General features: G+C 39.8%; 1 protein-coding gene across 2 annotated transcripts in view; it reads left to right on the top strand.

Annotated features, from left to right (window-relative positions):
* Nucleotides 1–22,643, top strand: part of RNASET2 (ribonuclease T2) — a 51,219-nt gene that overhangs the window by 14,369 nt on the left and 14,207 nt on the right. For both annotated transcript variants that reach the window (XM_077813327.1, XM_077813328.1), the window contains exons 2-4: nucleotides 9,298–9,402; nucleotides 12,009–12,075; nucleotides 20,254–20,309. In XM_077813327.1, coding sequence (XP_077669453.1) covers nucleotides 9,298–9,402; nucleotides 12,009–12,075; nucleotides 20,254–20,309 — 228 coding nt within the window. The remainder of the gene's footprint in view (nucleotides 1–9,297; nucleotides 9,403–12,008; nucleotides 12,076–20,253; nucleotides 20,310–22,643) is intronic.

The raw sequence follows: 22,643 nt of genomic DNA, 5'->3' as shown, positions 1-22,643 counted from the left end.
TGTGTTTCGGTGCTCAACTCCCTGCACCTCTTTACACTTTATTTTCATGCTTTAGTTTATAACAGACACGTTGGATCCCTCTGTTGTTTGGTGCATGGATACAAGCAGATATATGCATATATATGCACAGGGCTGTCAAGCTGTGTCATCTTGAATGAGGGAGGTAAGATAGATATATGAATGCAATCTTCAAATGTCCCATCTAACCCACACTGCAAAATCCTTCTCAGGAGAGCTTTTGAAAAGAATGCCATCTTAGTGCACAAAGAAAGTGTCTCCAACAACACAAGTGAGCCTCAGCTGGTGGGTGCTAGTGGAAAGGTGGGGTGTGTGAACTTGGGGAATGGTGCATTAGGGTAATACAAACACATTGTGAAGCCTTAGCGTGGGCAGACTGTACCTAATTCTGCGAGATACAGGAAGGTGCAGGCTGAGATTTGCCAAGGAAGAAGCTGGACACCCAAACCCCCCTAAAAAGAAAAGGAGTGCTTGTGGCATCTTAGAGACTAACACGTTTATTTGAGCATAAGCTTTTGTGAGCTACAGCTCACTTCATCGGATGCATTCAGTGAAAAATACAGTGGGGAAATTTATATACACAGAGAACATGAAACAATGGGTGTTAACCATACACACTGTAACAAGAGAGTGATCAGATAAGGTGAGCTATTACTGGCAGGAGAGCAGGGGAGGGGGGACGACCTTTTGTAGTGATTATCAAGGTGGGCCATTTCCAGCAGTTGACAAGAACCACCGAGGAGCAGTGGGGGGGAATAAACATGGGGAAATAGTTTTACTTTGTGTAATGACCCATCCACTCCCAGTCTCTATTGGAGCCTAAGTTAATTGTATCCAGTTTGCAAATTAATTCCAATTCAGCAGTCTCTCGTTGGAGTCTGTTTTTGAAGCTTTTTGTTGACGAATTGCCACTTTTAGGTCTGTAATCCAGTGACCAGAGAGACTGAAGTGTTCTCCGACTCCAAGCCCCACTGAATGTCAATGGGAGCTGCTGGGTGCCTAACTCCCTTTGAGGACCCCGGCCTCTTTCTAACACGTTGCTTAACGCCCCCAAGAGGCAGCCCCCGCCCATGGGACCCCACTGCTCCCAATGGTGCCTCGCCTGTCCGCGGCTCAGCCGCCCTGGCTGAAAGGGCGGAAGGGCAGCGCAGGGGGCGGGGTTTAATGCCGGCTCTGCGCGGAGGTGTTGACGGAAGTGGCCTCTTGCGCTGAAGCGAGGCGGCTGCTGCCTGAGCGAGACCCTGGCTCTGCGTTAGCAAAGGGCCAGGTAAGGGGTGCGCGTGGCTGGGTTCGCGCCTCTCCGCTGTGGCTGGCGCCGACGGGCAGGGCGGGGGGCAGCTGAGGCTGGATGCCTGGTGCCTGCTGTGCCTGGGAGCTGCGCAGCTAGAGCGGCACCCGCCGGTCTCACCCCGGCGCTCCCAAAATCAAAGCTTTGTTGGTGTGGCTCGCCACGCACAGCTGCTCGCCCGGGTGCCTGTCACAGCTGGCTGCAGTGTACTGAGCAGCTGCCTGGTTTGTTGCCTGGGCTCTAATCCATTTGCCAGTGTTGCCCCTCTCTGATTTGGTAGCAAGTTGCAGCAGGATGCAAAATGTCCCATCCCTTTCCTTTCTCCTGGGATTATGCAGCTTTCAGCGTGCCCCGCCAAATTTAACACACACAAAAATATGGCTAATGGGCCAACGACCAAAAAAAAAAAAAACCTCCTAATTCTTAATCTAGCCAAAGAGTCCCCCCATTCAATCCTTCCCCTCAGAGGAACCCTTGAAGAAGAGATGTGATCTCTGGTTATAAATTTAGTTAGTTAATAAAACCTGCAAAGGGGGTCGGGGATTGTCTCTCTAAGGTGCCACAAGTACTCCTTTTCTTTTTGCGAATACAGACTAACACGGCTGTTACTCTGAAACCTGTTCTCCTGAGTGTCATCATAGCAACTAGTACAGAGCAAGACAACACTCTCTGGATACTCTTGCAAATTAATTAAGTGTCCCTGAAGGTCAACAGATCCAGACTTGGTGTGTGTGTGAAGTGGGGGAGTCAATTCCAGAGCTAAGGACTAGGGCTCTTGATTAATTGCAGTTAACTCATAATATTAATTGAGATAAAAAAATTAATCACAGTTTTAATCACGCTGTTAAACAGTGGAATACCAATTGAAATGTTTTAAATATTTTGGATGTTTTTCTATATTTTCATATATATTGTATTCCGTGTTGTAATGGAAATCAAAATGTGTATTTTTATTACAAATATTTGTACTGTAAACATGATAAACAAAACAAATAATATTTTTCAGTTCACCTCAGACAAGTACTGTAGCGCAATCTCTTTGTTGTGAAAGTGTAATTTACAAATGTAGATTTTTTTTGTTACATAACTTCACTCAAAAACAAAACAACATAAAACTTCAGAGCCTACAAGTCCATTCAGTCCTACTTCATGTTCAGCCAATCACTAAAACAAACAAGTTTGTTTACATTTACAGGAGATAATGCTGCTCTTTTCTTATTTACAATGTCACCAGAAAGTGAGAACAGGCATTTGCATGGCACTTTTGTAGTTATCATTGCAAGGGATTTACGTGCCAGATATGCTAACCATTCTTATGCCCCTTCATACTTCGGCCACCGTTCCAGAGGACATGCTTCCATGCTGATGATGCTAGTTAAAAGAATTATGCGTTAATTAAATTTGTGACTGAACTTCTTGAGGTAGAATTGTATGTCCCCTGCTCTGTTTTACCCGCATTCTGCCATATATTTCCTATTATAGGAGTCTCGGATGATGACCCAGCATGTTGTTCATTTTAAGAACACTTTCACTGCAGATTTTACAAAATGCAAAGAAGGTACCAATGTGAGATTTCTAAGATAGCTTCAGAACTTGAGCCAAGGTTTAAGAATCTGAAGTGCTTTCCAAAATTTGAGAGAGACGAGGTGTGGAGCAATGCTTTCAGAAGTCTTAAAAGAGCAACACTCTGATGCGGAAACTGCAGAACCCGAACCACCAAAAAAGAAAATCAACCTTCTCCTGGTGGCATCTGACTCAGATAATGAAAATGAACATGCATTGGTCTGCTCTGCTTTGGATTGTTATCTAGCAGAACCCGTCATCAGCATGGATACATGTCCCTGGGAATGGTAGTTGAAGCATGAAGGGATATATTAATCTTTAGCACATCTGGCATATAAATACCTTGCGATGCTGGCTCCAACAGTGCAATTAGAATATCTGTTCTCACTTTCAGGTGACATTGTAAACAAGAAGCGGGCAGCATTATCTCCTGCAAATGTTAACAAACTTGTTTGTCTGAGTGATTGGCTGAACAAGAAGTAGGACTGAGTGGACTTGCAGGCTCTAAAGTTTTATTTTTATTTTTGATGCAGTTTTTTTACATAATTCTAAATTTGTGCATTCAACTTTCATGATAAAGAGATTGCACTACAGTACTTGTATTAGGTGAACTGAAAAATACAATTTCTTTTGGTTTTTTTTACAGTGCAAATACTTATAATAAAAAAATATAAAGTGAGTACTGTATATTTTATATTCTGTGTTTGTAATTGAAATCAATATATTTGAAAATGTAGAAAACATCCAAAAGTATTTAAATAATTGGTATTCTGTTATTGTTTAACACTGTGATAATCATTCAATTTTTTTTAATCACGATTAATTACAATTTTTTTAAATCACTTGACAGCCCTACTAAGGACCCTTACATTGAGACTATCTCACCCCAAGTTTCTACCTGTTTGAAACAGGAACTCATATGCAATTGTAGTGTGATGATTGAAATCACTGCAGAGAAAGTAATCTCTCTGAACTGGATCCTGCAGTCATACATGGGCTTAACTTTACCCATGTGAGTTGCCCCACTGGCTTCAGTAGGATAATTCTCATGCATAAAGTTAGGTTTACCATGTGTAGTTTTGCAGGACTGGGGTGGTAGGTAACTAGGACTCCATAAAGTACTTCTGTAGGTCAAAACCTACACCTTATACTCCCTCCTGAGAACAAATCAGAGGGCAGGGCAAGGTTAGAGAGCCCCAGTGTAATATGCTGTCTACCAGAAGTGCTGCATAATTCTTTTCTTCCTCTCTTTTTGATGAAAAGTGTTATGTCTGGTAGTTTGAAGGAATATCTTTCAACAACTCCTTGGTAAATTAGACAGGGGAGTAGAAATCGAAAGATATTTTATATCTCCCTTCTGTCACATTACATACACAGTCATACCTGTTTGTGTCTCCATGGTGCTGTGTACTTTGCAATTTCAGTGTTATTTAATAAGAAAGTTATACATTGTCCCCATGGTATGAACTCCTCACAAATAACAGGAGTACTTGTGGCACCTTAGAGACTAACCAATTTATTTGAGCATGAGCTTTCGTGAGCTACAGCTCACTTCATCGGAGCTGTAGCTCACGAAAGCTCATGCTCAAATAAATTGGTTAGTCTCTAAGGTGCCACAAGTACTCCTTTTCTTTTTGCGAATACAGACTAACACGGCTGTTACTCTGAAACCTGTCACAAATAACAGTGAATTAAACCTTGCAACACTCCTGGAGGTGTGTAGAGTTAATCCCTAGCTGAGGAAATGGAGGCACAGACCAGCCCAAGGTCCCACTGGAAGTGAATGGTACAGATGGGAACAGAATGTAGATTGCCTCATTGACTGCCTTATGCCCTAACTGTAAAACCACCCTTCCTCCATTTCATGCAGTCTGTATGGGGTGATAGTCTGCCTGCCTTTTCTGTGTTTTACTGTGGTACAGTTGGCTGCTAGTGAGCAGGTTTTATTTAGGACCCTGGAAGCAGTCTAGCCCATTGTAATGATCTGTTGTATAATTTTTTTTCTAGTTATTTAAGTATTATTCAGACTTGGAAAGGGTTGTTTGCTCTGCTGTTGTGGAGACTTAATGTTGCTGAAGCTAAAAAGCATTGTTATATCAGAATTTAATGTGTGTTGATCAGGTTTTTGGATGAGGCCCCTTACTGCTTTGCATTGGAGGAAGTATGTGCTTTCTTGCTTGAGATGGCACCTGAAGCTTAGGTTTCAGAATAGCAGCCTTGTTAGTCTGTATCCGCGAAAAGAAAAGGAGGACTTGTGGCACCTTAGAGACTATCAAATTTATTTGAGCATAAGCTTTCGTGAGCTACAGCTCACTTCATCGGATGCATGCAGTGGAAAATACAGTGGGGAGATTTATATACACAGAGAACATGAAACAATGGGTGTTATCATACACACTGTAAGGAGAGTGATCACTTAAGATGAGCTAATACTACCAGCAGGAGAGTGTGGGGGGGGGAGGGGAAGAAAACCTTTTGTAGTGATAATCAAGGTGGGCCATTTCCAGCAGTTGACAAGAACGTCTGAGGAACGCGGGGGGGGGAGGGGAAATAAACATGGGGAAATAGTTTTATTTTTTGTAATGACCCATCCACTTCCAGTCTCTATTCAAGCCTAAGATAATTGTATCCAGTTTGCAAATTAAGTCCAATTCAGCAGTCTCTCTTTGGAGTCTGTTTTTGAAGTCTTTTTGTTGTTTTAATGCGACTTTTAGGTCTGTAATCGAGTGACCAGAGAGATTGAAGTGTTCTCCGAGTGGTTTATGAATGTTATAATTCTTGACATCTGATTTGTGTCCATTTATTCTTTCAAAAACAGACTCCAATGAGAGACTGCTGAATTGGAATTAATTTGCAAACTGGATACAATTAACTTAGGCTTGAATAGAGACTGGGAGTGGATGGGTCATTACACAAAGTAAAACTATTTCCCCATGTTTATTTCATGCCTCCCCCCTCCCCCGTTCCTCAGACGTTCTTGTCAACTGCTGGAAATGGCCCACCTTGATTATCACTACAAAAGGTTTTCTTCCCTCCCCCCCCACGCCGCTCTCCTGCTGGTATTAGCTCATCTTAAGTGATCACTCTCCTTACAGTATGTATAACGCCCATTGTTTCATGTTCTCGGTGTATATAAATCTCCCCACTGTATTTTCCACTGAATTCATCCGATAAAGTGAGCTGTAGCTCACGAAAGCTTATGCTCAAATAAATGTGTTAGTCTCTAAGGTGCCACAGGTACTCCTTTTCTTTTCACCTGAAGCTCAGTGCCCATTTTTGCACATTCTTATGTAAGGCTGACTGCCATGGTTTTCCCCTTTGGCCATCATTGCAGGGGTTCATTTCCATGTATAGTATGTTGTGAGAAGTTATAACACACACATGAGTTAATTAAATAATTTAAGCAGTTATCGCTACTCGGTTTCTCAGCATTCTTTGGATGTGTTCCTTAACTGAAGTACAAACTGGAGAATTATTATAAATTTGAGTTTTATAAGCCAGCCTCTCTTTTAAAGCAAATAAGAAATCACAGCAAACTAAATGTGGTTAAATGATAGTGTTTACAACATCAAAATCGAACTCAACATGGAACGTTATGCTTTTCATGAGATAATAAAGCAGATCAATTAATTCACAGTTTTAACATAATCTTGTTTCAAAGGCAGACTTCCCTAGTTTTACACTAGTCTGGGCAGGTGATTTTTGGTATCAGTGTGAAACTATGGTTCTTTAAGCTTGATTTGAGATAACTCCACTGGCAGATAAATATAGATCCTTAAGGGACTATTGATGTAATTTCAACTAAACAATTCTAAGTGGAACTTAAAAAAAATTTAGATAAGCTTCTTAATTACCAAATTGTTTTATCCAGGTGACACTCATAGACAAGCTTTACCACAAACACACACACAAGATTATCAAATTATTAAATATTAAATATCAAATATAATATGCAGGTAATTATCTGGAAGCTTTTGTAATTTCTCTGGAATTTCACCAACACTGAAAGCTCTTGCCTTAGTTTAAACAGCTGAAATAGTGGTAAAATCTTCAGCTTGCAAGCCAATTCAAAGCTTTTTCCTCTTTTAAGAAGCTGTAAATTCTCTTGATCACAAAATCTGTATGATTTTTAGACTGAGCTCTCAGAAACACTCTGGATTTTGCACAGCTAATTTTTGCTTTAGGGAAGCATAGTTTCCTGTTCTAAATAGTATGAAGCTTAGTTAGTGTAATGAGTTTCTCCAGCATCAATGCTTTCTATTGAGTTAGTGATTCAGTATAACTAAACTAAACATGTTCGTGAAATACAAGTGCACGTTATACATTTTAGTCATTCAGAGGGTTTTAACTCAGGTTTATGCTTTCTGAGAAGCACATAGTCTAGCCATAACCAAGTCATCGTTGGGTAAACAACACATTGTGTTTTTATAAAAGTAATTTTGCTGGTTTTCAGTTAGAACTGCGGTGAAGCTCAGTTTTCTAGCTCAGCTTCTCAGTTGTCTTTCTCTGGACTTATAGAGTTAATTCAGGTGATTCACTGTAGGGATTATGACAGCTATGGTCTTATTCTTTTTCCAGCTTTCACAGTGGTATTCCTAGGATAGGACTTTAAAAGACAGAGTTAATAGAATGCTCAGGATGGACAGGCTTTTAGCTGATACAAAGCAAGGGGGCACTCTAGCTAGCCAATGACAGTCCAGTTTACAGTCTCTCTCAGCCAGGTGTTTTGGCTTTGGGAAGCAGACCAGCAGATTGAACACAAGGGCATCTCCACTCTTCCCCCCCCCCCCCCTTTCTGCTGGGCAATGGTGCCTGGTTCTCTTTTTGGCACAGACTTGAAATTTCCACCCAGGATATGAGTTATGTCCTTTCTGCTCATCCAGGGAGAGAAAAAGGCATCACCTTCATGGCTTCTTGCAACTTTGTCTAGAAAACTACAGTTTCGTTGTTCAAACCACCTTGCACTATACCGATTTGTGTAATAGGAATTTGATAATAGGGAGGTTCATGGAAGTAATTAGGTCATTGTTTTGCCCCCAATTTCTTTTTGTAATGGTTCTGACACTTCTCATCTCCAGCAAGGCTCATTTCTCTTGAATCACCTTTTTTTGCTCACACTGGGTTGATCTGCAGCTGACACAAGCAGTTTACCCAAAACAGAACAGATTTTGCTGATCAGGAATTTGGTTGTATGGGAAGAAGCTGTAACCACTGGAGTTGCAGATTGGCCTCTGTCAGGTGACATGATATTAAGCTTTGTTTCACTGATCTAAGTCAGATGACTGTAACTAGGAAATGAAATTTGAGTCTCTCACCAGCACAGCGTGTTACAGTGCTGATGGGGAAATGGTGGGAAAACTACATCAAAATTATCTTATTTTTTCAATTCAAAATTTTGTTTGAAAACTTGTAGAAAAGTTGAAATCTGGGAAAAAAAAATTGATTAGCAGTAGGATCACACTCTTTTCCGAGAAATCATGAAATATCTCTCTGTTCCATAGCTCCAAACTTTCAGGATCAGATTTTCAAACTACTTTTCCATTTTGGCAAGCACAATTTTCCACTTGCAATTAATTGTTCCCACAACTTTGTACCTGTAATTCATTTAAATTTTTTCCCGGCAATGCATTGTGGGTGCAAAAGAGAAAGTCTGCTTTAAAAATCAGGCCCTCCATATGCCTTTGATCTTACTTGAACTGTGTGGAACTCTTTAATTTCTAGTTATCTTGGGTGTTACTTTTTACAATCTCACTTTCAGATAGATGTGAGTTCTAACTGGATGGTATCCCCTTAATAAGCACTCAAGGTAAAACTCCACCCTGTGCAAAGGGCCAGCACAAACATTATAAATCACTTCAATGCCACTTAACCTTATTGTGAGGGCTGAACTGTAACTATTATTAAGTAGAACATAGGCCTTCTGCATAGGTGGGAATTTCACCCATAGAAAATAAATGAAACTTTAGTCCCAATGAGTTTTCATGAAGGTTCAGCTTGGATGGGCCAAATAGAATATTAGTGTTAAATTTGAGTTTCCTAAATTAATCACTTTGTGCATTTGAACTCAACAGTAATGTAAGTTTATGCAACATAAAGCTTATTTACATATAAATACTATGGTTCAGCTCTCAATATATCTCAGGGGCCAGCTTTCCAATGGTATAATGTGCTGTGCAAGTAAGAGATAAGCCAGTGGTTTCAGCCCGGATTCGAGTGAAATATGAAATTTCATACTTTAAACAAAAAAATCATGTACAACTTTCAAAAGATACTGTATATTCATGTGTTAAAATAAGTTCTGTTTTAAATTTCACATAGCATTGATAATAACTTCTGTTGTTTCTGTAGTGTCTGCAGGTTGGTTAAGTTTTTATTTCTGACTAAACATCTGACTGGTAATTTTTACAGGTTTCTTTTTCTCTTTATAGATATATGGTAAATAAAATGAAGCTGGCTACAGCACGTTATTTGATTCTGGGTTGTTTTTGTCTGGCTTTTTATTCTGGGTGTACTTCCTATAAATTCCTGGAAAGGTAAGTTATCAGTTGGAAAAGTTTCTAATATCTTACCAAGTTTGTTTGTTTGTTTAAGCAGAACTTAAACTTCTGGAATATGATTGGGCTTTTATCAATGTGAAATTTTTGTTTCATCTTGTGCTATTTTTGATGCACTATATTTTTGTCTCCGTCTGCATAATGATACTGTATGAGTGAAGCTGCTTTTTTATGCCTAAGAAAAATTGAGGTTTACATTTATTAATATGGCAGAAGAAGGGAGGAAACTTGTTGCACTTAAAAACATTACAGTTTTGCTTCATAATTAATTTCAATCTAGTATTTGTTTTAGGCAGTGCCTATAAATAATAAATGGAAAACCTGCTCAATTTTGTGTTAATTTAGCTAATGAAACTGACAAGTTTTTAAGCATGGCCACTGTGACAAAGTGAAGTGTGTAATGAAAATGTTTGTTAGGCCTGAGAGAGACCCATTTTTTTGCTGTGTTAGAGGTGGTGGTAGATGTCATCATTTCAGTTAGTAAAGGTCCAAGGTGCTTTTGACTCACTAGCTAAGCGTATATTTACATTTAAAATGCTACAGCAACGCAGGTACACCATTGTAGCACTTCAGTGAAGACACTACCTACACTGACGGGAGAGATTCTCCCATCAGCCTAGGTAATCCACCTCCCTGAGAGATGGTAGCTGGGTCCACAGAAGAATTCTTCCGTTGACCTAGTCCTGGCTACACCAGGAAATAGGTCAGTAAAGCTACATTTCTCAATTGTGAATTTTTCACACCCTTGAGATACTTAGCTTACCAATATCCATTCCTAGTGCAGGCCAGGCCTAAAAGATGCATAGTTCCAAGTGGCAGGTGATGGCTCAGTTTTTCTGCAATTTTTCTAGAATTGTCTGTTATGTGAATAGGTCACATTCAGAGAGGGAAAGTATTGTGTTATCAAGCCTAAATCCATTGTATGGTTTCTGATATTCTGGGGGAGAGATTCAAATTCATGACATTTTCTCTGAGAAGTAGGTTGATAGTTCTCCAGAATGGGAACCGTGTAGGTTCCAAGTGAGTTCCGTTACCTACAGGGTTAGGCGGCCGGGGGCGAGGGAGGGTTGTTTTAAGCACCTAAGCCCCTTTGTGGATCTAGCCCTAAGTTAATAAAGTTTTTGAGTGTGTGTGTGTATAGGGGGTAATGTTTAGTTTTGGAATAATTAGTATAGTAGTGGAACTTCTGAATTTTAAGTCCAGAAAAAGAGAGTTTTGGTGGGTGTGTTCTTCTAAAACAATCACTATGATCACACAGGAGTTGTGAAAATGACATGACTGTAAGGGCAATGCACTTACACAACAGATTCACATTGAGGAGTAACGCCAGGGCTTGAGGCAGTGAAGCAAAACTCTGAGGTTAACAATTTTAGGACTCACATAGCACAAGGACATCTTTTAACTGTTGCAAAATATTATAAGATCCAACAATAACTGCGTAATATAGGGCCAGTTAGTGATCTCAATAGGAAAAATGTTGATGGTTATTATTGTGGCTACGCCTGATTTGTTCCACAGCAGTTGAGTATAATGAATTAAAAACTACACATAAATCTGACTGTCTGTTTAGTTGGCTACATTTTATCTCTTAATAGTGCAAAACCACAGATGGACAGATTCAGAATTTGGGATAACTTCATGACAACTTAAAACCATAAATATATTTTCCTGCTTCTTCTTGCTTGGGGAAAATTTACTTTCTCAAATAATTGCTCTATTTCCTTTTTCTCTTTCACATTTGTTCTAACAAAGAGCATATGACAAATTGGCTGTTCACAAGAGGTTAACAGCCATTTACTCTGTCCGTTCTGCAGAACATTCTGTTGGCTTGAGCAAATGGAGGTTTTGTAAGGTTTTAATATATACTTTATTTAACAACTACTGTTATACATGACAACCCTTTTTCCGCATTATTTTCGCCCCCTGTTTCTCAAAGCATCTGCAGCTATCCAGTCTCCTTACTCCACTCTTTTCCTATCCCACCCCCACCCCAAATTGTTAACCTAGGAGTTTTGCTTTCACTGCCTCAAGCCCTGGCATTACTCCTCAATGTGAATCTGTTGTGTAAGTGCATTGCTCATACAGTCAGTCATTTTCACAACTCCTGTGTGATCGTAGTGATTGTTTTAGAAGAACAGTTACAGTTTCAAGAATGCTGTCCACATCCTTTTCAAATAGCACAGCCATGAAGAAAATTAAGAGATTCCTGACACCCTCTAAATGTGTTTTTATTGCCATAAGAAAAAGTCCAAGTAAGTGCTCTTCTAAATCTAATAAAATTATTCTCATTCTCTGTGTATTAAATAGAAAATCTATAGGGAGATGAGCTGCCATCAGTGGAATTTGTTTAGCAATAAGTAATATATTAATAACAATCAAAACCCACTATTTCTTTGTGCACTGCCTTATACAGCAAGTCCCTACTTCTTGTTTGGGGTCGTTAGGTATAGCTGCGATAGAAAGAATAAATAATAGTTGATTAAAACCAATGTGTGTTACACTACTTAGCAATGTGTCATTAGTTGGAGGAGTTTTGCTTTTTGAAATGCATGAGGAAAATAAATGTCTCGTCTCTTCTTCTCCAGTAAGCACCATCCTCACACTTGGAAAAAGCTGTTCCTTGTTCATCACTGGCCCGTGACCGTATGCAAGGTGAGCTTTGTTTTGTTTTTGGTTTTTTAAAATATATCATTGTAAATGTAACTGTGTAGATCATGCTGTGTATATAGCTGAAAATGAGATGAACCTAGTATTGTAGCAAAATCCCTGAAATATTTAAACCTACTTACATTTTGGTAGGTTTCAGAGTAGCAGCCGTGTTAGTCTGTATCCGCAAAAAGAACAGGAGGACATGTGGCACCTTAGAGACTAACACGTTTATTTGAGCATAAGCTTTCGTGAGCTACAGCTCACTTCATCGGATGCATTCTGTGGAAAAAACTGCATGCATCCGATGAAGTGAGCTATAGCTCATGAAAGCTTATGCTCAAATAAATTTGTTAGTCTCGAAGGTGCCACAAGTCCTCCTTTTCTTTTTACATTTTGGTACTCTCACTTCTCTGAGTATTGGTTAATATCTGTTTGTCACATCTGTCAGTGGCTCGAGAGCAACAGTAAAGAACAAGTGGCTGGTGCCATATCTATAACAGTCTATAACCTAAGAGGTAGCAAATAAGCCTGAATAGTAAAACATACAATGAGCAATGTCTCCTTACAGTCTTAGGCTCATACAGCTATGTGACCCTACCTCAGTTTAGTGGGCAGTTACTCACATGAGTGATTTCACTGAAGTCAATGAACTATTCATGAGAATACCTGTCTACCAATTTGATTAAGCTTCACAATATTGGCTCTATTGTTTTCATGCTGCCATTAAATATGGATTAAACTGAAAAATTCAATATCTATCACTGATATGTCCTAGCAGGAATCCTAGAGCAGAGTTTCCAGTTATGTTTGTAAAGTACTTAGCAAATAAATGTACTTCCCTTCAGTTCCAATGACATTAAATTCTGATAAGTGGTGTGGGTTTTTTTAGCGAGGTAGAACACACAACAGAGATCTGCTTTTTTGCTGTTGACTTCAAATTTAAGTGTACATTTTTGGGGGTTCTTAATCACATTGGCTGAGGCAGGGCCATATCATCCTGTGATTAATAAAGAGAAGCCTCAGCTAGGGCAAGTGTTGCTGCTACACATCTGGAACTGCAATTCTGAGAGAGACACGTTTAAACCTCTAACTGTAGCATTCAGGGACACGGTCTCTTGTTTAAGGACAGCTTTTTAGGCTTGTCAATCCTGTTTCAGGAATCAAATTAGGGAGAAAAGCGGCAACAGTGAAGCATATACAGTGTTAAACTCTTCTGAAGGGAGCAGGATTTGTGCTCTACAGTATTCTAAATTGGGAGGCAATGATAGTGGAGAACTTAACAGTCAATTTTTCAAACATGATAGCTGATTTCGGGTGTCCAATTTGAGGTGTATTAGGTCTGATTTTCAGTGCTATTGGGTGCACACAGTTCAGTTACTTCAGTTGGACTTCTGCTGGTGTGCACTTGTGAAAATCTGGTGACAAGTCAAGCATGCAAACAGGCAACCCAAAATCAAGGGCCTTGCAAATCTGTGGTTAAATGAATGAGACATGCAGACTATCAAAGTAAAATATTGTACTACTATGCATTCAGCCTGGCTGCTGCTTTTAATTCTAGAACTCTGATGTTGGCTGAAATGTTATATAATTTTGTGAGCTAAAATGGAGAAGCTGCAAGCAGGATAACTGAAGACTTGGCAAGCTACCAAAAAGGCAGGCTCTCTTAACAGTAATCCTTACAGTGTCTCATGTGGGGAGAGGAATCAAAATGGATACAAATGTATCTAATGGACTAGAGTAACTCTGAAAGAATATAATCGTTAGGTGACATTTTGCACCGTTTCACAGCCTTGAGTGCTTACAGAAATCTTAACTTCAGTTCCACCTCCTATGCTTTCAAAACTTACAGATTCCTGTTCATATCATATAATATATGGAAGCAGGGTTCCAGAATGCAACTGTAGTTGGTTTAAAAAAATATAGTCTTTTAAGCTGCAAAACAATCTGTTTCTTAACTGTCTTTCAAATGATTTCCATATTAATTTCAGGAGGAAAATATCACTAGCATTGTGCCTTCTTTTTTCAAAATGATTAATAAACTACTCTAATGACTTTTAAAAAAATGGATACAAGAGATTACAACACAGATTCCATCATTCATGTTTGTAAAGTGCTTTGATGATAAAATACTCTATGCAAATGCTTATTATTATTAGGATATATTTCGTGACGGGGTGGAGTGGGTGGGTGTGTCTGTCAGTCAGTCAGCCGCTTTGCTTATATGCAAAGCTGTCTCCAGGAGGTTGAACTCTTGCTTGGTGTGCAGATGATGTTCGTCTTTATTCCTACCGGCTATGATTGTTTGTGTGTACAGAAAAGATATTCAGAAAACTGTAACTCTTTCTTTAGTAAATTAAAATGAAATCTGCTTCATGATCACTTTGAAATTCCTTGAGTAGAGTGTTCATGCTAGAAATAGAGAGCATACATACCTTAGATGTACATTTGAAGCTATTACTTTATTGTGTATGGTAACTTTTGAGTAAGTCTTTTCTCTGACTTGGCTAGATTGGACATTGTATGTTTAGGTTTTCTGTTAATAGAGTAAGGCCAGAAGGAACCATTAGGGTCATCTAGTCTTACCTCCTGCATAACACAGGCTTTAGAATTTCACCTAGTGATTCCTACAGTGGAGAAAATTGTTCTTCCTGCTCCATAAGTGAACATTATTGAGCCCAGTAACTTGTGGGTGAACTGAGACCATCTCTTTTAGAAAGGCATCCAATCTCAATTTAGTGACTCTCAGTGATGATGAATTTACCGCTTCCCTTAATAAATTGTTCCAATGATTTATCAACCTCCCATAAAAGTAGTACTTTGTGCAGTGAATTTTTTTCTGTCAATTTCCTATTACTTAGCCTTTGAGTCACTTGTGACACTTGACTGCTATTTCTAATACAGAGGTAACGTTATAAACTACTTAAAAGCCATGCAAAGCCATGCTAGAGAACTCTTTAAAGGAGGGGTGTGCTGTTACACTTGACTTGTCATCATGGCTTCAGTGGTGGTGAGCTACTTTATGATTCTGTAGGAGTTAGAGACCTTTGGGGAGGGTAAGACTTGGACTGTTCAATCCTAGGGGATTGTGAACCCTGTTAGATGGGAACGGGAACAGTTGAATAGGAAAAGTTGTGTCCATCCGTCGTCGTCCCCCCCCCCCACCCCCCCCGCTGGAGAGCGTGGGCTAAGGAACTGGCGGAGGGAAGGTTTAATGACTGTGCCTGTCTTTCTTGGAGTTGATTAGGCTCTGTTTTAAGTGCTGCCTGTTCTGGAGATACTTATTCTCGCACACAGTAGCAGTAGCTGCCTTGCCGTCCATTGGGAATATGGAGGCCTGTGGAGAGGGGGAATCTGTTGTAAAAGTTTGGTCATTCAGTCTCTGTCTCGGTGAGCAAAGGGAGAACAGGAAGGAAGATAAAGGCCAGATTCTCAGCTCTGCCTAAATCTGTTTTGCACCACACATAGCAACTGAACAAATGAGAGAGCCACCTAGGAGAAAGGAAACAGGGAGGACTGTTCAACAGAATGCATTGGTGACACAGTGGTGCTGCAAGACCACGTACACCAACTCCAGGGCAGACCACTAAAAACCAGGGCACAAACCCCTATTTGGCTGTGAGTTTTAAACATAAATTTTACCAACTAACTGCACCAAGTGCAAACTCCTCAGATACTTTTACAGCCTTAACATGGAGTCCCCTTGGGTACTCCATCTGTCTTGCCACACAGGTGAGTCCATCTCTGTGATAGATGGTCCCTTACACTGAGAATCACAGGAATAATCAGGTTACTCCTAATCCCAATGGACCAGTCACTTACCCCAGGTCAATTGTGCTTTAGATCTCACACCAGAGACAACACTTGTAAACTATATGAAGTCCTATTAAATAGGGAAAGGAAACTAGAGAGTTATTTACGAGGATAAAGCAAGCAAATATAGGCTCTGTCTACATTGCAATTATACACTCATGGCTGGTTCATGCCAGCTGACTCAGGCTCGTGGGGCTGTTTAATTGTGGTGCAGATGTTTGGACTTGGGCTGGAGCCCGGGCTCTGGGACCCTCCCACCACAATTAATTAATTAATTAACACCACAGTTAAACAGCGCTGACTCAGGCTAAGTGGCTGTTTAATTGTGGTGTTAATTAATTAATTGTGGTAGGTTTTTAATTGCAGTGTAGACCTATCCAGACACACAAATGAGTTAGTTCTAGGTTTCAAAAGGTAATATAGACGTCTATAATCAGCAAGCTCTGTTTGTCCTTCAGGGCTAACCCGGGCTAAGCATCTGGGGAATCTCTTGCCTAGACCTAGAAACACCTTGTCCCGCGGAGTCCAAGCAGCATAGAGATCCTTAATTCCTTTAGTTTGGGGGTTTTATCCCCCTCCTGTCATGTACTCTCAGCTGGTGGGAGGAGTCCACTTGCATGACTGATCTTCATGAGGAGGAGAGCAGAACAACAAGGAGTATCTTTAGTCCTGTTGACTGTTGTTGACTCTTTCTCACTCCAGATGTAGGGAGTTTCCAGTTGTAAGATCCAACCCTAGCTCACCTGATATCAATAGGTCTTCTCTTTCAGGAGGGATGTAACAATTTCTGTAGAAGAGCATCTCTTCACATTAATTAATGTCCCTCTCCTGTATGCAGTCACAGAGGCTCACAATACAACTGCTCATAGTATTACATTACAGTTTGGAACACAGATATTACAAATAAGGTTAGTGCATGCAGCAACTCCCAAGCATTCAATAATCTAAACACTTTTGCTTGTAATTCGAACAATTTCACTTTCTTCTATGTATTACCCTCCATATTTGTGTCCCAATTATTCTATCAATTTTAACCCCCAAGTAAGCCAGACAGATTCCAGCTATGTATTTATCAGTGTTAACTTGAGACATGGGGACCTTAGCATGAGCTGACGCCTGGCCTGCCAGCATCACACATTTCATTTAAGAATGAAACCAGTTTTCAATAATAATGATGTGACCAAAGACGTTCCTAGCTACAGGGTTTTAGTTGTGACTGCATATTAAAGGTTACAAGGGAAAAGAGACACATCAAATAAAATAGAGTTCAGCAATCAAAGAGATTATGGTGAACCACTGCTGTTTTGATCTGTCATTAGACCAAAAAGTCCCTTGCTTATGGACACCAAATAAAGTTGTTCCTTTGTTCCTCTGTTAGTCATGTGCAAACGTTGCTGTTTCTAAAAATGAGTTGGCTTGATGGCCTGCAATTTTGTCAGTTATGCCTTTCATATTTCCAAAATTATTTAACTGTACAGTTGCCTTTACAATATGTTCCTTCTCTGAACTGGATAGTCTCATGTTTGTACTGGTATTACCCAAGAGACGTGTCCCACTATAGATACATTTTATCCCGAGCACTAACATATTGTATTCTTCTGAAGAAGCTTGTTCTAAAACCAGGTTACCTCAGAGCAATTGTGTTATAGTTCTACACATCTGTGAGTATTTCCAGCAAATGTTTGCTTGCAAGTGGCCTGTGCTACATATTCATGAGAGTCTGGTACGCATTCTGAAGCAAGACAGCTCTTTTCCCATACGGTCCCCATAAACAATCCGTTTATATTGTAACTACAGAAACCAGCCTCTAGTTTCCATTTTCACGGTTGCTTTGGTGTTTATCCTGGATGAACTTATTTTTGTAGGATCTATATAAATGAAGTAGATTTTCATTTAAATTAGATCTATTTATTGTAGGTACTTATATGGTCTCCAATACCATGGTCTCTGAGCACCTCACAGTCTTTAATATATGTATCCTCACAACACCTTATTAAGTAGGGCAGTGCTATTATCCTCATTTTACAGACAGAGAGCTGATCCACAGAGATAACTTGCCTGGGATCACATAGGAAGTATGTGGCAGAACTGGGAATGAACCCAGGTCTCCCAAGGATAGGGCTCTAACCAACACACCATTCTTCCTTTCATTATAAGAAGTGATAAATGGGCCCTCTGGTGGCTTGCATCTGCATTCTGTTTTTTCTAATACAATTTGAAAGATGGCTTATCTTACCAAATTGGACTGTGCTATACAGTCTGATTGCCAAATGGTTGTCAAAATGTTCAAAACCATATTACTCCTCTTCTTCCACACCAGCTACAATATCTCAAAGAACCACAAATCTGAAGAAGAACAGGAGTACTTGTGGCACCTTAGAGACTAACAAATTTGTTAGTCTCTAAGGTGCCACAAGTACTCCTGTTCTTTTTGCAGATACAGACTAACATGGCTGCTACTCTGAAATTTGGAGGGTAATATAGAGAAAGTGAAATCTGTAAAAGGTACTGTGCCAGCCGGTTCCGTGTGGTGGGCCTGATTCTCTGGTGCCTTGCACCTTGTCCATTTACGCCCTTGCAAAGTTTGGTGTAAAATGCTACCAGATCAGAATTCATCACTTGCTTGCACTCAGTGTGCATAGGTTTCAAATGATTACATAAAGTGCAAGCCAATTGAATTTCAAGCTTGGCGAGTTTAATCTATGTTCATACCAGTCTAAGAAGGACTTCAATTTGAAGGACTGTCAGCCTTTGATGTTTGACTTTCTAGGAATTTCAAAGCAAGGTCTTGATCCAGCTTGCACTGAAGTTAATGGAAGTTTTGCCATTTACTTTGATGGGAGCTGGAGCAGGCCCCAAGTGATTAGCAAACTTAGTGGTCCGAGCTATTTAGGTGTAAGACAGTGTTCCAGGGAAGATGTAACTTACTGGATAGTTGTTAATTGACTGTATTTCTGGTTTAGCTATCTGAAGTGTTTTGATTTCACAAAGCCTGCCTCCTTTGAGGAGCGATGTTGTTTGTCTAATTTCCCTTCTGGAATAAAACAGACACTGGGTTTAATTGCAGTCTAGTGACTAGACTATGTAGGTGGCAAGATCAGAGAGAAAGGAAACTGACACACATGGAAAGCAAATGTGAAAAATTAAGCATGCTGTTTTATGCATGACATAGGACTGTAGAAGCCTAGACAATTAGTGAGGTTACAGGTCTTATTCTGTCCTTTTGCAGTGTCAGAGCTACTGCTCTGACAAAGTGAATCACACTAATTAGGGCAGAAAGGATTAAAAGAGAAGCTAGTAGGGAGTTTTTGTTTTTTAATAAATATTTACATTAAACTATTTGGTGGTCACCAGGCAGAATACTGGGGAAAGTACAAAAAAAAATAACACCGAGTCTGACAGTCTGAGCATCAAGTTTAGTGACTGATCAGGAGCATATAACCTACACTAAAAACAACATTTTATGCACAGAGTGCTCTGCTCTCCCTATGTAATCAAGGGCTTTGCTTCCTTTCAGGCAGGGAACCCCAACCCTTATAGAATAGTAATAATCCATGCTCAAGCAAGTAGTTAAACTGAAATCAGTGGGATTAGTGTTTGCAAGACTGGGCCCCCATATTATATTTACTGAGCTCCTCGGAAGTTCCTGTATCTACTGTTCTGCCCTTTTTTTAGCAGTTAATGATTTGCATAGGTAATTATTTGGGCTGTGAATGCTGGTGTGGTTCTCTCCCTTAATCATTGTATGTCTACTTGGATTTTGCAGCCAATAGAGTGCTGCATACTGCAGCAATCTGGATTGTCTCATTTTCTTTATACCAGCAGTAGAATTGCTCATACACATGTACAAACTGTTGCTGGTGTCAGGGCCGGAGAACATTTTCGTTCCCCCAAGAGTGGCTTAGCTGGCTAACCAGTGGAGTGGGGGAAAAAATGGCACAGTGGAGTGGTGCTCCCCGGGAAGTTGGCGCCCAGGGCAACTGCCCTGCTGGCCTGCCCCTAAAACTGGCCCTGGTTGATTTCACTAACACACAATTGATGGCTTCTCACAGTGTTTAAAATCTCTTTGTTTTGGGAACTCTGAACTCAATGAAAAGGTTTGTTGATCTCTTAAATAGGAAACTGCTGGGAGCTGCAGGCCAGATCCTCATTAGATCTAAATAAGACTTAGTCCATCTAAGTGAATGCAGCTATGCTGATTTACACTAACTGAGAATCTGCCCTTGATCTTTCATATATTTGTGCTGCTCATTCAGCATGTTTGTGGTAAGTCCCTTAGCATGCTCTAATGCTTTTAAACCCAAAATGGATTAGGTGATCTCTGACTAAGCAATGTATTTAATAAATGTTATGGACTTTTGCTTTCTTTAGATGAGTGAGAATGACTGCAAAGATCCTCCCCAGTACTGGACAATTCATGGACTATGGTAAGAACTTAAAACAAATCCTTTTAATTTCAAATTGGAAAAGAATGCCATGTTGGTCTAAATTCAGTGCTGGCGTAAGCAGGTACAGCCTCATTGACTTCAAGTGTAAGGGCCTGATTCTCCTCCTATTTACACCAGTGTAAATCAGAAATAACTTCATTAGAGACAATGCTGTAAAATGAGTGTGAGGGAGAGAAGAATCAGACTCTTAGACTTGGGGTCAGTGGATCTGTAACCACTTAAAGCAGCACTGAATCTGGTCTATATCCTTATTAAAAAGGACACAGTTGTGCTTCTCTGCTGCGGAATTGTAAATCTGAAAGAGTCATGGGACAAAATTCTGGCTCCATAGAATCCTATGGCAAAACTCCTATTGACTTCAGAGGAGCAGAGTTTCACCCATGGTGTGTGATTTGAGCACAGGACTGGAAGCCAGTGTGGGCTCTAATCCCATCTCTGGCATTGACTCCTGCAGTAGCTTTGGGTAAATAACTCAATGATTTTTTTTTTTTAATCTGTAGAATGGGGATGATAGTATTTAGGCATTACAGGGATTAGTTATTTGATTCTAGACAGGAGTTTGAAGAAGAAAATGTTCATATTATGTTTCATAAGGATTAATACACAGACTTTCAGCAACTGTAAACAGCTCCAAACTGTGGTCTGTAATCCAACTAAAAACATCACCAGCCTTGATACAGAATGTAACTTCTCTAAAATTTGTCTTATCAGTTTTATTTCTGCTTTCACTGCAAATTTACCCAGTAGTATGCATATTAACATGCCTAATTTATAGTGTGTTTCTCCTTGAGTTGCTTGATCTTATAGTTTTATGTAGGCATTTTCAGTAGCATAGCTCACAGAGGTTTAAGAGCATGACATATGACTTCTAATTTTGATAATAAAGTCACATCAATTTAAGATATGTTTTCCCCTTTTCCATTCCACCTATGGAAGGGAAATTATGAGAAACTTTTGAAGTGTGTTTCTAATCTGAAAAATGACTTTGTAAACATGGGATTGAGGGTTACATGTTTGTTGTGTCCAAACAATTCCCTTATTAAATGTGCTCATTTACAAGTACAAATGCTGTTTTCTATCAGCCCTACAAATTCACTTGGGTTCTGAAGGCCCAATTGTCTACTTGTGTAAATCAGCTAAAGTCAATGGATTTACATGAGTGTAAAACCGGTGCAAGTTGAGAATCAGGCACTGAGAGTCAAGATCGGTTTTTTCCTTCTCCAATAATAAAAATCCCACAGGTCCAGTTAAGCCCTCTGTATTCCCATTCCATTGTCTTCAAATTATGCTCTTGTTGGTGCCTCAGCAACCAGTTACCATCAAAGGAATCTTCGCAGATACAACTGGTCAGATCTTAGTATACAATACTGATGATGATGCATCCAAAAACAGACTTCAGTTCATTCTCTCTTCTTTGTTCTGTTGGCTCTGCAGAATTAAAAAGAATAATAATAAAAAATATACTTTGTCTGCTGATCTGACTTTGAATACATACAAGGAGCAGACCTGAGGAGGGAGAAGTTATCGTGTTTTCCACAGGCAGTTTTCAGAGCAAAATCCCATTTATCACTGAATCTGTGCCTTTGCAGGTTCAAGTCAGACCTCTGACTTACCAGGATGTTTAGTTTTTTGTGCTGGTGGATGCTCCACTGAGTCTTAGGAATGTGTAGCGTATTGAAATATAAGAACCCTGCTCTAGCCAGAGACCAAAGTTGTATAGTTCAGTACACTGCTGACATATGATCTCACATGCTTGGTGATCATGTGCAGGCACGCAAATCAAATCGCAGAATAAGCTCTTTTTTAAAAGTCTATTTCCAAAGTTGCTAATGTAAAGGAGTATAGCTTCCTCTTTTTCTGAGTTCAGAGCACTTGTTAGTGTCTCATGACTGAGTGTGGCCTCAGGAGTCTAAACCTGTTACAAAAAACTCATAGAAATTTGTGAAAAACATGTCTGTCTCAAAGGAAACAACTGGCTGGAATCTCTGTGAAGATGTAGAGACTTTTCATTAAAAATATAAGTGATTGCAAGAAAACATACAACAGATTGGTAGCCTATCCTCTATAAAACTGTCAACAGCATCACAACTAGGGTCCAAGGCAGCTGGAATTTGTGTGCGTCTGGGAATCATAAGTTGAGTGACTCAGTTAGGGTGGAATTGACTTCATTGGAGAGGACCCAGGCAAAGTCCTCCACACCACTCAGGAACTTTATGCATAGCTAAAGTGGTGTGAAAGGCACAACAGGGTCCTCTGCACTTAGAAGAGTTCAGACACAATTAGCACATAATGAATTTTAATGTGTTTGTGTTG

This window comes from Eretmochelys imbricata, chromosome 3, assembly GCF_965152235.1.
Source record: "Eretmochelys imbricata isolate rEreImb1 chromosome 3, rEreImb1.hap1, whole genome shotgun sequence".
Lineage (NCBI taxonomy): Eukaryota > Metazoa > Chordata > Testudines > Cheloniidae > Eretmochelys > Eretmochelys imbricata.
Note: the sequence above shows the minus strand (reverse complement) of the source record. Positions and strands in the feature narration are given on the sequence as shown.